This window comes from Nymphaea colorata, chromosome 1 (genome assembly GCF_008831285.2).
Source record: "Nymphaea colorata isolate Beijing-Zhang1983 chromosome 1, ASM883128v2, whole genome shotgun sequence".
Lineage (NCBI taxonomy): Eukaryota > Viridiplantae > Streptophyta > Magnoliopsida > Nymphaeales > Nymphaeaceae > Nymphaea > Nymphaea colorata.
Genome location: NC_045138.2, coordinates 19,783,273 through 19,797,150, shown reverse-complemented (window position 1 = coordinate 19,797,150; position 13,878 = coordinate 19,783,273). Strand labels below are relative to the sequence as shown.

The 13,878-nt window shown below is 37.7% G+C and overlaps 1 protein-coding gene across 1 annotated transcript in view; it reads right to left on the bottom strand.

The window, feature by feature from the left end:
• Positions 1-7,416: 7,416 nt before the first annotated feature.
• LOC116261692 (probable polyribonucleotide nucleotidyltransferase 1, chloroplastic) overlaps positions 7,417-13,878 on the bottom strand; it is a 30,562-nt gene continuing 24,100 nt past the window's right edge. The window contains exons 13-25 of the mRNA XM_031640489.2: positions 12,958-13,050; positions 12,650-12,828; positions 12,304-12,487; positions 12,125-12,172; positions 11,902-11,974; positions 11,552-11,625; positions 11,337-11,444; positions 11,172-11,266; positions 10,048-10,111; positions 9,738-9,791; positions 9,573-9,614; positions 8,876-9,362; positions 7,417-7,831 (exon numbers count right to left, since the gene is read on the bottom strand). Of these exons, the coding sequence (XP_031496349.1) occupies positions 8,976-9,362; positions 9,573-9,614; positions 9,738-9,791; positions 10,048-10,111; positions 11,172-11,266; positions 11,337-11,444; positions 11,552-11,625; positions 11,902-11,974; positions 12,125-12,172; positions 12,304-12,487; positions 12,650-12,828; positions 12,958-13,050 (1,401 nt within the window). The 3' untranslated portion in view covers positions 7,417-7,831; positions 8,876-8,975. The remainder of the gene's footprint in view (positions 7,832-8,875; positions 9,363-9,572; positions 9,615-9,737; positions 9,792-10,047; positions 10,112-11,171; positions 11,267-11,336; positions 11,445-11,551; positions 11,626-11,901; positions 11,975-12,124; positions 12,173-12,303; positions 12,488-12,649; positions 12,829-12,957; positions 13,051-13,878) is intronic.

The following is a 13,878-nucleotide window of genomic DNA, read 5'->3' as shown; positions in this document are numbered from 1 at the left end:
AATAGGCCTGACCTCACCGATTCGAATCGTACCGGTTACAGCTGATAGGAACCAACGGGCCTTGATCAGGGGATGAGGACACAAAATGCCAATGTGATTCCTGAAAATATCTGATTACAATGAGTCAGGAAACAGCAGCTCGTGTTTCTCAAAATTGTTTTGTTTCTTATACTGATTTAGTAAATTTCTATTGTAAATCTATGATAAATTCAAAAGATAATTTTCTTGGGAATGTACAAAGAAATGTCTTTTGTACAAAACACATAAAAAACATGTAGTTTATTCGCACATATTTTATTTTATGTGTTCTGTGTACTTGATATAAATCAGTAGCTATCAAATGTTGACTAAATATTAAAAACTATCCTCAAGATATTAACAACAGATTATTACGTAGTGATGATATATGACATTTTAATGAATATTATTATATTTTCAACCGTGGTTAAAAAAATTAACTTTTTGACAACTTCCAACAACTTGGTAATTCCAATATATATATATATATATATATAGCCTTAAGCGCGTCTGCAAAAATTTTCCAAGGGCGTGTTTGATTCGCTAGCATGAAATGCACATCTCCTCTCCCATAGAGTAGTAAAAGTCGACACAGTAGTAACTTTTTTGCAAAAAAATGTTTGTTTGAAGAAAAAAGTGGAAAAGTTTTCTACGACAAAAGACACCGAAAGGACTTCTCAAAGGCGTCAAAGTGGACTCTAATAAGAACACGTGAATATGCTTTCAGCAAAAAATTATTAAAAATAATTAACGTTAGGGGAAATGACAAATCAGGCTCCCAAAGGGGAATTCGCAAATAAAAAACGATGATTTTTTTATGCAAAATGAAAATTGCCTATCATAAAACACATTGATATTCGGAGAGAGTATTTTTATATTTTTCATATCAAAAGTTAAGGATATACTGTTTGGGTGACCCTTTCAAATTTCTTTCAAATTGTTCATTAATTTTGAAAAAACGATAGTTTTTTATTTATCGTCACGTCACGTTCGAATCAAACAAATTGTCTGTGAGAAGAAACAGAAAAATGAAAAGCCATCTTCCAAACATCAAATATACAACACTTTAAGTGGAACACGTGAATATTTGAATAAAAAATTTATAAAAACGGAGTGGATATTGGATAACATGAAACCGGGTCTTTTGGAAACCGAGTTTTCTAAACCAAGTTTTAGAAACCTGATTTTCCTGTTTGGGTGAAAACAGGAAGTGAGAGGTTCATTTCACCGTTCAAAGAGAGGCCCGAAGGCCTTCCCATTCTCCTTGCTTCTGGAGTCTTGAACCGTGTCGGTGTCAACAATAGCAACGGTGCACCATTTAACTTGAATGTTGTGCCCTGCTAACTTAAAACACATGAACATAACACCAATGGAAATCGAACTATGGACATGCCAACCCTTAGCTCGACCAGCTACGCGTCGCCCCTTGAGGCAAATCGACAATCTTGTTAACAAACATTGTTAGCAAACATAGCCACCATATAAAAATTGAGAAATTCAATCTAATAAAAAAAAGGAAACGGACATGGAAAATACAAGTGCTTCATCTTTTATGTGTGAAGCAGCCATGGGAAAATTGTGGACGTCGACGTGAAGGCACAAAGGCGTTTTCGGTGAAAAATCTGGGACCAAAGAAAACCAAGTTTTCACTGAAAGCCTGGTTTCGGTGACGCCCAAACATATGGAAAACGATGTTTGGCCTCTGAAAGGCCGTTTAGCCGTGTTAGCCAAACACGGCCTGAGTCTCTAATTTCTAAAAAAGTTAGCAAAATTGGTGCTCAACTGATTTATAAGATATTAAATTTGAACAAATAAAAAAAAAATAAATGTGCAGAGAATCACTTTTTTTTAAGCCAACAAAATATATTTTTGTCACTTAAGAGTGGTTATTTTGTTATTTTATATAAAAAGTATAATTTATTTTCTACAAAAGAACACACATATATATATAAGATTCATATTAGGATGTCTTGCCATGAAGGATATTAGTATGTCTTGCCATCAAGGGTGGGCATCTGGCCTGCCCGGGCCCGAGCTCGAGCCAACCAGCTTCATTTTTAATAAAAAAAAAAATTAACATATAAAAAACTGTACTGAAACATGGGGCCCAGTTAGAATGTCCGCGCTTCCAGAACAGTGGAACGCCAGTACGAGGGACAGCCCAGGGAATCTGGTTCAAAAAGCCCATTGCCTGCTTGATCTCCGCCGTAGATTTTCGAGATGGACGGCTGCATAGGCAAGATTAAAAACAGGTCGGTCCCACCGTTGCCCTGTCAGCTTTATTAATTTAAAGGTCTTCCGTTTGTGTCCGTCACCAAACGAATATTCCGTCTTTTCCTGTGGACCGCACGCAAAAGGATTAAAGTGGAAACAATCTTATGATTCGGGTTCGATCTAAACCGGTCTTTCCATATTGTATCGGAATTCGCTAACTGGCTCGGACCCGCCAGAGGGTTGCCCTTATCTTGTGGCCTCCTCGTTGCTGCGGCAAGTAAGCGTAGGCATCAAAAGAAATTTAGCAAGAGAAATATCGTTTTTTCTTTTTTAATGTTAGAAATTTATCAAGAGAAATCTCATTATAAATCGACACTTTCATGATATTTCTTAGCAGGTGAAAAAACTTATTTTTAATAATTAATTTTGACGAAATAAGAATCTTTTTATTAACTGTCAAAAAGACAGATTTTCTTTTTTGCAATAATATCAGAAGGCGAGGTCTACTTTTTAGTATCACCAAATCCTTGCGTGTCATGTCTTAGATTTATAGAAAAACGAGGAACACCTTTTAGGCTTAGGAAGTTTAGAAAATAAAAAAAAATATTTAGGACGGAGTTTTGTAGTTCCTTAACAAATATAGATATATATATATATATATATATATATATATATCTTTCTCTCTCTCTCTCTCTCTCTCTCTATATATATATATATATATATATATATATATATATATATATATATATATATATATATATATATTTTCTGTCAAAAGTTTGAGCGAATTTCAATTTTGGCATCAAATTAGAATTAAGTCCAAATGGTTGAGAAAATGTTGAGAAGTAATGTTCAAATTGACTCTTGAGCACAAGGAACCGTGTGTGCCACGAAAACACTGCCTTGAGGAGGTATCAACAAGTCTTCCCCTAAGTTTGGAGGACTTGCAATTATACCTATAACGAGGTGAACACGAGTCGAGTCGAGCTCAAGTCTAGTCAGCTCAAACTCGGCTCGACTAATGAAACCTCGAGCTCAAAAATAGCTCGACAGAAGTGGCTCGAGCTCGACTCAGCAGTTTTGTGTTGAGCTCGAGCTCGACTCGATTAAGGCTCGACAAACTCTTTTGAATAGAATTGCTATTCATAGTTATGTGTTGAGCTCGAGTTTGACTCTATTAAGGCTCAACAAACTCATTTGAACAAAATTGACATTTATCGTTACATGTTGAGTTCGAACTTGAGCTGATTAAGGCTCGACAAACTCATAAACTCATTTGAATGATCGACTAGACTCGAGCTCGACAAACTTGGTTAAGGCTCAAGCTCGACTTGGTAGTTACATGGTGAGTTCAAACTCAACTCGATTATTTGAACGAGTTGTCTCATGAACTCGAGCTTGACTCGTTAAGCAAATGACTTGGCTTGAACTCGTACACGAGTCGAGCTTTAACGAGTCGAACTCGAGTAGCTGGACTCGTTGTTCACCCCTACCTATAACAGCATATGTAACTCCGAATAGGAGAAAGAGTTGCTAAAATATGAGTGAGGACATAGAGTACGTGCCAAGGTAGAGTGGTGAATGATCATGAGGTAGGTCGAACTATTCAAATCCTAAATTTCAGGAGAATCATCAGTTCTGTATGGTGGAAGGATGAAGAAAACTCCTGCATAGTGAATTCATTAACAGGGGTGGAAGGACATCGTCAATGAAGCTCTTGGAGGACAGGTTGTCCTTCAGAAAAGGCGGAGGAGCATAAGATCATTATTGTCACCAACAATAGTAGATGGAGAAGACGCATGAAAGATCTTTTAGAAGGAAGGTTGCTCTTGGTGGGCAGAGAAAGACGAATATAAGATGGCAGAAAGAACATTACCTTGTCAAATCCTGTTTTTGGTTGTTTCTGTTTATGGGTTCGGATGGTTAAGGCAACAAAAATTATGTTTGCCAAGTTTTGTTTTGATTGGTTTAACGCAATGGATCTTGTAAATGTTTCATTTGCTGTATTATGTACACAAGATTCATGGAGGGGAGCCTATCGATCAGCAGCCTTTCATCCACACTGGTGCACAAAAAGGATTGCACCAATAAAACTACAGCTTTCAATGACATGGTCAAACTTAGTGTCGATGATGATTTGAACAACGGCCGTATATCTCCCACGTCTTGTTTTGTTCTGTCACGTCAGAGATGCTTCATATATGCATTGCTTAGACTATGAGAATAAAACTCTTAAAGACTCCTTCGTTCCAACTTGGAAAAGCCAGAATGAAAATAAGGTACCATCATCAGGGTATGATAACTAATTTGCAGATTTCTTCTTGTTAGTTTCTCACAAAAAAAAACTATGAATGGTTCATTCCACTACTTCTTAAAGAGATGTTACTGTTCACTCTTGTACCCGCCCTCTTAGGTTCACAGAACATGCTTCAGCACCTTTAACGATCCAAAGGTGGAGCGCACTGAGATGTAACAGCGACCACTCCATGATTCAAATACGAGTTCTTATAGAAGGTGAACCACCTTGCCACCCAGTATACTACCAGCCATCGGGGTAAGAGATTTTGTCACAACTTATTTGACATGTGTAAAACTCCAACGCAAGCATCCACCCCACCCTCCCCCGCTCTCCGAATAATCATGGGGAGCTGCAGTGACACACTATCGGACTGAAGGCCAAACACCCCACCACCCAATCTCTTGTCTCCCCAAGATATAAGGCATTCTTTCGATGCCTCACACTGTTATCTCTGTCATACTTCAACTTATGTGTTGATGATCATCTTTTTAAAGCATAGAGGGTTGATGCCCCAAGAATTCAAAACAAAAACAGGCTACTTACCAACCCCCCTTACCATTTATTGCATCGACTACATTGGGAACCCACTCCCCTAATAATCACAAGGCCTATGTTTATTTAGCTTGTAAAAAGGGACTACTTAGCGAATATGATAAAAATATATGACTCTATAAATCTAGATACAAAAATGGATATATTCATGAAACAATTTGTTCACTGCTTCATGAATCCGTTCCATTTTTATAATCAGATTCATAGAACAACATGTAATTGTTTTAGCCGCCGACTGCATACCACTCCAACCAACCTGCCCAATCCGAATGCAGTAAGGCTAAAAGCCCCTTTAGTCATCATGATATCTTCCATTTCACTTTCTAGCTTTACTCTTATCATTGGAAAACAAAGTTGGAAAGAAGGCAAAAGGGGAGAAAAAGGAATCAGTAATTAAAAGGGATTAGCCACATGGAGCCAACTTCATCGAGAAAGGAGATGAAAGCATATGAGTGAGATAGGCATGATAACAAGAAAGTTTGGCATGTGAAAGAGTCTAGGGTTTCCGGTGAAAACGTGGAACCATAGCTGTTTTTAGGGCACATGTAGAATATGACGCACAAAATAATGGAGGGTGGAGACACTCTTCACATGGGAAGCTTCATTTTCATGTTTTTCTTTCTCGTCTCATCTTCCCTACTTAAACTCTTCACATGGGTTGTTGACTACGTTTATTAGGTCGTATATGCTAAAAAATCCTAACGGTTGATTGTTAAACTCAAGGGGTGTAGATAACCTGGTAGCAACGGGGTTTACATTTATGAAGTTCGAGGTTCAAATCTGATGGTCGCTATTGCATTCTGGTGTATTATTCATACGGGCTGCAAACTGTAGCAAGCACGACACTTGAACGATATACCATAAATTGACTCGGATGTCAAAACAAGCCAAAATCTTGGAGGCATAAAGGTCCGGAGGTTTTATGCCAAACATAGTTTCCCCCAAGTAAACATAAAAAAAAAGATCTTATTTATACACCCTAAAGTTGCCATTTTTTTATAAAAAGTTATTGTGGTTTGATTATGAATATCACATCCATACAGTTGTAATTTTGCCAAAATAAATAAATAAATAAAACATACAAAATGCAGCCATTACTGGCCAATAAAAAATCATAGCTCGATGCTTCTAGGTGCGTGTTTTGCAAATCGTAGTGCTATAACAGAAATTACTTTTTGTATTTCTAAAAAATGATATTGCCAGATGACTAAAAATTAAGTATACATTGCTAAATAATGTTTGTAGGTATGGTTATAGTCCAGCAACAATGGTTCCTCGTGTTTTAAGATTTTTAATCACCGCATCGGGCAAAATTTCTATCCTCCCTACAAATAAACCTCAACCTTTTTGTCCCCCTTTTTAATGGGGCATCCATTCCCAAAAAAGTCTGGTACAATATGTTCACCGTGGAGGTTTCCATACAGCACAGAAACTCTCTTTGCTAGTGCAGTGCAAAGTAGACACGGCGTTTGAAGGATGAACCCTTTCAGTTTTCCACTTTGTCCTTATAATGGGGGGCTCTTCCTTTGTCCTTCTTGTTAAGTTCAATCCAAGACTATTCGATTAGTACATTACTGAACATGCAACCTCTTGGCGCTTTCTCCTTCTATTAGCAAAAGATATATTCATTAGTCGTCGTTGTTTCTAGGGTTTTTTTAACGAATGAAGAGGTTCCATCCGTTGTGCTTATTAAATGAGCTAAAAAAAGTTGATTTCATTGTCAATGCATAGTCTAAGTTGCTGAAGCCTGATCTCAATTGGCTTATCTTACGAAGAAGCTCTGTGAACTGACGTGCCTCTTGGACAACTTATTCAGGATTAGTTTTACTTTTCTTATGCCGGAAAATCATTTTAGGAGAAAAAATATGCAGCAAACCTCTCCAGAGATTGAGAGAAGAATGTGGGAAGGGGGACATCATTTGCCTGCACGTCCTTAAGTTCTTTCTATAAAGTCTATGCACACAAAAGCTGTAGCGAAGCGCAAAAAAGAAAAAAGGTTTCAAACAGAGAAAAGGGGCTACTAGTCAAATTGGAGTTCAAAGGAGAGAGATTTTACAAGAAACCCACAAGATGCATGTGTGTGTGACGTGGAGCAAGTATTGACAGAAACACAGTATATGATGGAGCGCCTCAAAACTTCTCACAGTTCCAAGTTCGATGCATGTGTGTTTGTGGAGCAAGTACTGACAGAAACCTGTAAAAGAAACATTAATTTGAAAAGAAAAATCTTAGTTACTTAAGATAGCTGCCCATGGAAGTCAACGCTTGCTCTCAGAATCATGAAGAGAACAGTAGGTGCCATGAATACATGATACGAAAATTGCAGACAGAAATTTAAGATAGAGGCAAAATGATGATAGCACAAAAAAGAAAAGATTACAAGTCCATGTTCATACATGCAGCGGCAACATAGCACCTGAGGTAGAAAAAACTGTACAGTTGACTTCCGAATGCTTGGAATTTGGGAGTCTAAAAACATTACGCTGCCCACAACCTTACATGACAAAGCTGCAGAGCAGGCAATAAGAACACCCAAGGCTTCCCTGTTGAAGCTTCGGACAAATAAAGGATGATTAGGCAATATCACAGACAAGGAGCAGTGCCTCTTTCAAATATACTCCACCGTTGGCATATCAAAAGCTTCCAAACATCGGCCACAAACTCCAGCATCTCAAAAAAGTTCACAAAATGATGCCGCCTTAACATCAAAAGTGAGAAAACAGCATGTGAATCCAGAAACTGAAAAACCTGCATGATGCAACAAATGAAGAAAAATTACAAAATGTAAAAAATGTGAAGAAACAGCCAGTTGGATTATGTTTTCCTCAAGCACTGATCACAAACTATAAAATCTAAAGATGGTATTTGAGCAGCAGGATAAGGGCTCCCAGTTGCGGTGTTGTACAGTTTGTGCATTATACATCCAGAGGGACTATCCAATTTCCGTGTTTCCCAGCCCAAACAAACACCATGAGGGGTGTAGCATAGCTGGTTGGAATGGTGGACCAGTGCAAATCCGATTGTCAGTTCAATTCCCATGGATGCTACTTTTCTAGACTGCAAATGGAAGATGTGTGACACTCTACTTGACAGATGTACCATTCCCTACCTAGGTCCCAAAGCAGGTCTGGATCTCAAGGGCAGAAGGAAAGGAGAAGGGGCTTCAACCTATTCAGGGTACCCCCATGTTTCACAGCCAAAATACCAAATATCAGATCATGTGATTGGTTACTTCTCGTTCATTAAGGCGATGAAAGCATAACATTTACATAACGTCAGTTTGTCATAGAGAAAGGATGTCAGATTAAGCAATCATTTAGCAGACAATTAAAGCTTGTGAGAAGGAGAATGGATCTTTTGCAATGAATTGGTGATTACAGGGTTTTTGACCATATACAGTTCTCACCTCTAAATTGACCACATGCATCACAGAAACCAAGGATACAGATTTCCCTAGTCTCCATTTAGCCCTGGTCATACTCTTCTATTCATTACTTACATAGTTCGCTACTGTAACATGAGAGTCAATCTGGTCAAATCCTCGAATTGCCAGTACAATTATTTCTTCAAACATTGGCATAATCCAGAGTAGGGGACATAGGAAGAGCAATGCTTTATGGCTTTCCCAAATATATACCATAGCACCTTTAAGAGGTCTCCTACTCAACACACTTTTGTTATTTTTAAGGTCCCTATCCTGAGCATCATACAATGGCTACGACCATAGATATCCATAAAATCCATGAGAGAACAGAATGCACAACTGTGAAGACAGTAGTTTGTACATCATACCTGGAATTTTCACAATTGAACGAAGGATTTCCTTTTCAACACCAGTTGGGCCATCAATGATTCAATGCATATGGCAAATTAAACCATTTTCAAAAATTTTCTAACTCATTCTAGTCTCTCCACTAAGTACTGTGCCATCATCTGCAGCAGTCGTAGCAACATTTTTACCGCTACTTTTCTTTGGCCCCTCTTTATTAGCAACAGGCATATCTCGCGAACTGGATGATCGTCTATAGACTTTGCTATTTTTGGGAGATTTAACAGATCCATCTTTAGTAATTGGTCCATCTGCTGAGCCACGGATCGGCTTTTCCAAGGTGATGTCTTTGCTTAGGGGTTCTGCTTTACTCTTTTGAAGGGAACCATCAACAGACACATCAGAAGTAGCATCAGCATCGCTGGACCCCTGTTTACTATTTGCTTTCTCTGTGTCTTCATCTGGCAGTAGTGCTCGACGACTTAAACGGACTTGACCTCGTTCATTGATCTAATATCAAAAGCATATAACTATTAGTAAACTAAGCGCAGAAAATGTGGACAAGATATTCATTTCCCTTTAAGAATTTGAGTGATAAGCAATCTTCAGCTTAACTGCCTATTCAGATCACACAGGACATATCAAAGCATGGGAGGAAGAAGCTCCCAGAAATATCAAGCAGCAAACTCTACTAATGAAGCACTACTGATGAAACACAACCTCAATAACTTTCACATCCACACGATCTCCGACTTTAAACACCTGCATCCCAAAGTGGACGATTCAAATTTTGTATCACATTCCAGCATTTTGACGAAGAAAATACTAAATGTTGAAAAGGAAGATACACAATTGAAGAGTGAAAAAAAAAGTCTAGACACTTACATCTTCAGCCTTCGCTAGCCAACTTGATGTCAGTTCACTAATATGACAGAGACCCTGAGAAAATGATAAACATAATCATTAAGAAAGCTTCATCTTTATGATCATGAAGCTAGATTTCATGGCATGATAAGAGAGCCAAATCAACCACTTCCAATATAAGATAATATTTAAAGAGATATGTTTGCTCAACCATTCCCATATAAAGAGATATTAGGCACCTTTGAGAAAGCAATACTTTCTGGTTGAGAGATATATACAGCATAGACCAAAAAATAATAAATCAAAACCTTATTATTAGGGAAAAGTTCACCTCACGACCAGGAGCAATCTCCACAATAACTCCAAAAGGTGCAATTGATTTTATCTCACAATTCCTGTGAATGGAATGCATTCGTCAAATAAATTTTCTATAGGTCCTTGTGTTCAGTCATTACAGTGAAAGCCCCTTGATAAAATGAACAACTCTTTCTTAGAATATATAGCAATTTTCCGCATGAATCTACTATCATTAAGTAAAAGGTTAACATCATGAATTGACAGGAAATGGTGACTTTGAAAGCCATTATTGTCCATCTCGTGCAACGAGGCAGAAGCTGGGTATCTTAGCGGTAGGCAAGGAGGACCTGGGATTTTATGCCACGAAATGCAGCAGGCAAGTAGGGTTTCTCCTTTACCACCTTTCCCCACCCTTCCAAGAAGGGAAAGAACATATCAAGCCAAAGATTGCAACTCAAGCCTAAATCAAAACTACAAAAAACCTGATCAAATGGAAAGGAATTAATTCTCAGCAGTAAATACACCTTGGACCACGTACATCTGAACAATGTGTAAAATTAAAATTTACAAGCACAAAACATTGGATTTCTACTACATTGATACACAAGAGAAACAAATGGTTCTCCCTATAACTTCATAGGAGTAAATAAACAAGGAGCTCATAAGCAGTCCGACAATCGACCAACATTAGTCAAAAAGTATAACTTGAGCAGAATGGAGCGTCTAAATGCTTTTGCCTGTCTATTGAAAGATAGTGAGAACAACCATACAATCCTGATTCTCTACAGGCAGAGGACCTCTCACTGATTTTTTTCCAAGTATACCAGAAAGATTTTTTTTTTTTCTCGAAACAATTCCTTGGTTGCATACATAACTCAAACCTGTTCTCACCTCATTATCCAGTAACCATAAACTTTTTTCCACAATCTAATGCCACAAAAATTTGAAAATTGAGATTAAACACATGCCACTTGCTCCTGAGAATGAAATTCTAACAGAAACTATGTAATGCAATCTGAGAAATAAACCTGCTCTGCATTTAATATCAGTACGAAAGACTAAAGGCCCTGATGTATGACATATCGTAGAGGATAGAAAAGGTAAATGTTTGATCAATCTCATAATTTGAACCCTGAAATAGAAGAGAAAAAAACAAACCTGTAAATGTCACCAACAGCGGGAACCATTGTTAGATTAGTGATCATGACTTTCGATTTCTCCAAACTTGTTAAGTCCTTGGCAGTTATTTTGACCTGTAGGACAAAGTGTAAAATGGATTAGTACAAGGAGAAAACCAACAACATAAGGAAAGGTGACTCTTACCAGGCCATTAACTTCCGTATCTATATTTTCCACTCCAGACTCTTCAATGATGCTTTTCACCTTCTTCCCACCAGTTCCAATGATGATATTCAGTTTTTCTGGTTTAACCTACACAAAAAAGTTCAAAGTGATTTAGTGCACAAGGATCAGAGAAAAGTACAAGTTGCCAACTTCAAAATAAGACCTAGTAACATAGCTTCTGAGTATTGTCAAACCTTGATCACATGAATTAGTGGGGCATATTTGGATAATTTCTTGGCTGGAGATGGGGAGCACCTCAACATCTCAGCTGAAAGAACATGATATTCAATTAAATTAAATTGCATTATTGAAATAAGAAAAAAAATCAAAATTATACAATTCAAAAATCCCAAAGATAATGCTAAATTCATATCTTCGAATATGAATAAGACTAACCCTTTGCCATTTTGGAAACTTAAAAGTCAAAATCATATATGTATTGTTGAGACTTGAGAGAGCTCGCATTGAATCGACAACATCTAAAATAAGTGTCAAATAAATGCCTCCCAGAATAAAAGAATGGCTAAATAAGATGGAATATTACCAAGAACTTGCTTCCGTCCATCCCTTGCCTGCAGTAGTACTTTCTCCATAACAGGAAGAGAAATTCCACCAACCTAATATAAGGAACAAATATCAATTGTGGCAAAGCACATGTTATGTGATACATATGGAAGTGAAAGAGTACAGTATATGCCATAAATAGAACCGTGTGAACCCTCGCAATTTATACGTAACATAATAACATCATTAAAATGACTAAGAACCTTTATGTCCATCTGAAAAGCAGTGATGCCATTCTCATCTCCTGCAATCTATACAACAGAAACAACCAAGACTTGAGCAGAAATTTCACTAACCAATAAACATTCTAGTTCTAGGGGCCACAGTGTAAAAAAAAAAACAAAGGGAACACAGCATGATCTAATAAAAGCATCAATTGCACCTTGAAATCCATATCACCAGAAGCATCTTCAGATCCACTGATATCAGAAAGAATAAGGGGACTTCCATCTCCTCCAAATTCTTTTGTATCCAAAACCATGCCCATTGCTATCCCGGCAACAGAACGCTTTATTGGAACTCCAGCATCTAGCAAAGCCAAGCATCCGCCACAAACTGATGCCATACTGTTCATAAGTGAAAGTAAAAAAGTTAAAGAGGTTAGAGATGTTTCATATTGCTGGTCACATGAAAGGTGAAACAGATATCTTTTACATTGGACTAAATAAACTATGTGGTGTTTCAACAATCAAGAAGGATTTCATCTCTGGAAATAAGAAAATGTTCACCTTGAGGAACCATTGCTTTCTGTAATAGTACTTTCAACACGTATTGTGTAGGGGAAGTCCTCTTCTGAAGGCAAAATAGGTTCCAGGGCTCTCTCTGCAAGCGTTCCATGGCCAATTTCCCTTCTACTAGGTGCTCCAATTCGTCCAACTTCTCCAACACAGGAAGGAGGGAAGGAGTACTGAATTTACCAAGCCTAAGAAATTAAGCATTTAACCAAATATTCTCAAAAGAAAAGAATGTTTATATGGGCAACATGATGCATTGCACACATACAACCAAAGTCCAGTGCACAGAAAAGGAGCATCACCTGGAGATAGAAGCGTTTTAATTCATCAGAATCCACGAGGTTATCTATTCTTTGAGCCATTTGCTTATCACCAAGGGTGACAACTGCAAGTGACTGAGACCAAGAGGTTGTTAGGAAAACTGAAGAAAAAACATGAAGTTCAAAGATAAAAACAAAAGCTTTCCAACTACAAGTTAAAAGATTGTAAGCAAGACCGTTTATACAATCCATAATATTGTATTGACCATAAGAGATCAGGTACAATGGATCTCCAATCGCTAACAGTACTAAACATACAGAAATTTCCCTGCTCTAGGGGAAACAAAAAGCAAAAGCTAAATGAAAAGGATAAGCCTGCTACCAGCCAGACAAGCTCAGCCAGAAAGTGATACCCAAGCAATCTGAGAAACACATTGACCATGTTCAAGAGTTTTTCTGCCAATTATGAGATCCAATACTGGTAAAAAACTCTTAATAAAGCAACATTATTCAGGCTTTTTGACTGCCATACTTTAGACATAAATACAGAATGCTGTTGGTGAGCGATGACCTTGTTAAGGAAACCTAAAAGTCATCCAGAGGCCTGGGAGTTGGGAGTCGCGAGTTATTCAACAAGGACTTTCAATGATTGAAAAGTCTTAGTGAGAAGCTTGCACCATCAATGGATTTTTAGCTTCGTAGATTGAATCCACTAAATCATCCCCAAGGAATGAACTAAACAAGGAACCATACAAAATCTGAATCTTGATTTCATTGCTCATAAAACGTTGTGCAAAAACTAAAACGGCCATCCAAATACTAAGATGGAGATGCTGTATCACCACGGGAGTTTGCATAAGGTCAGACCTAGAAAATAGTTCCACAATTCGTTATTTGTCATCTTTCCTCCTCAAAGGTCACTTTCCAAATAGAAATTTAAAATAAATATTCATGAGATGTAGT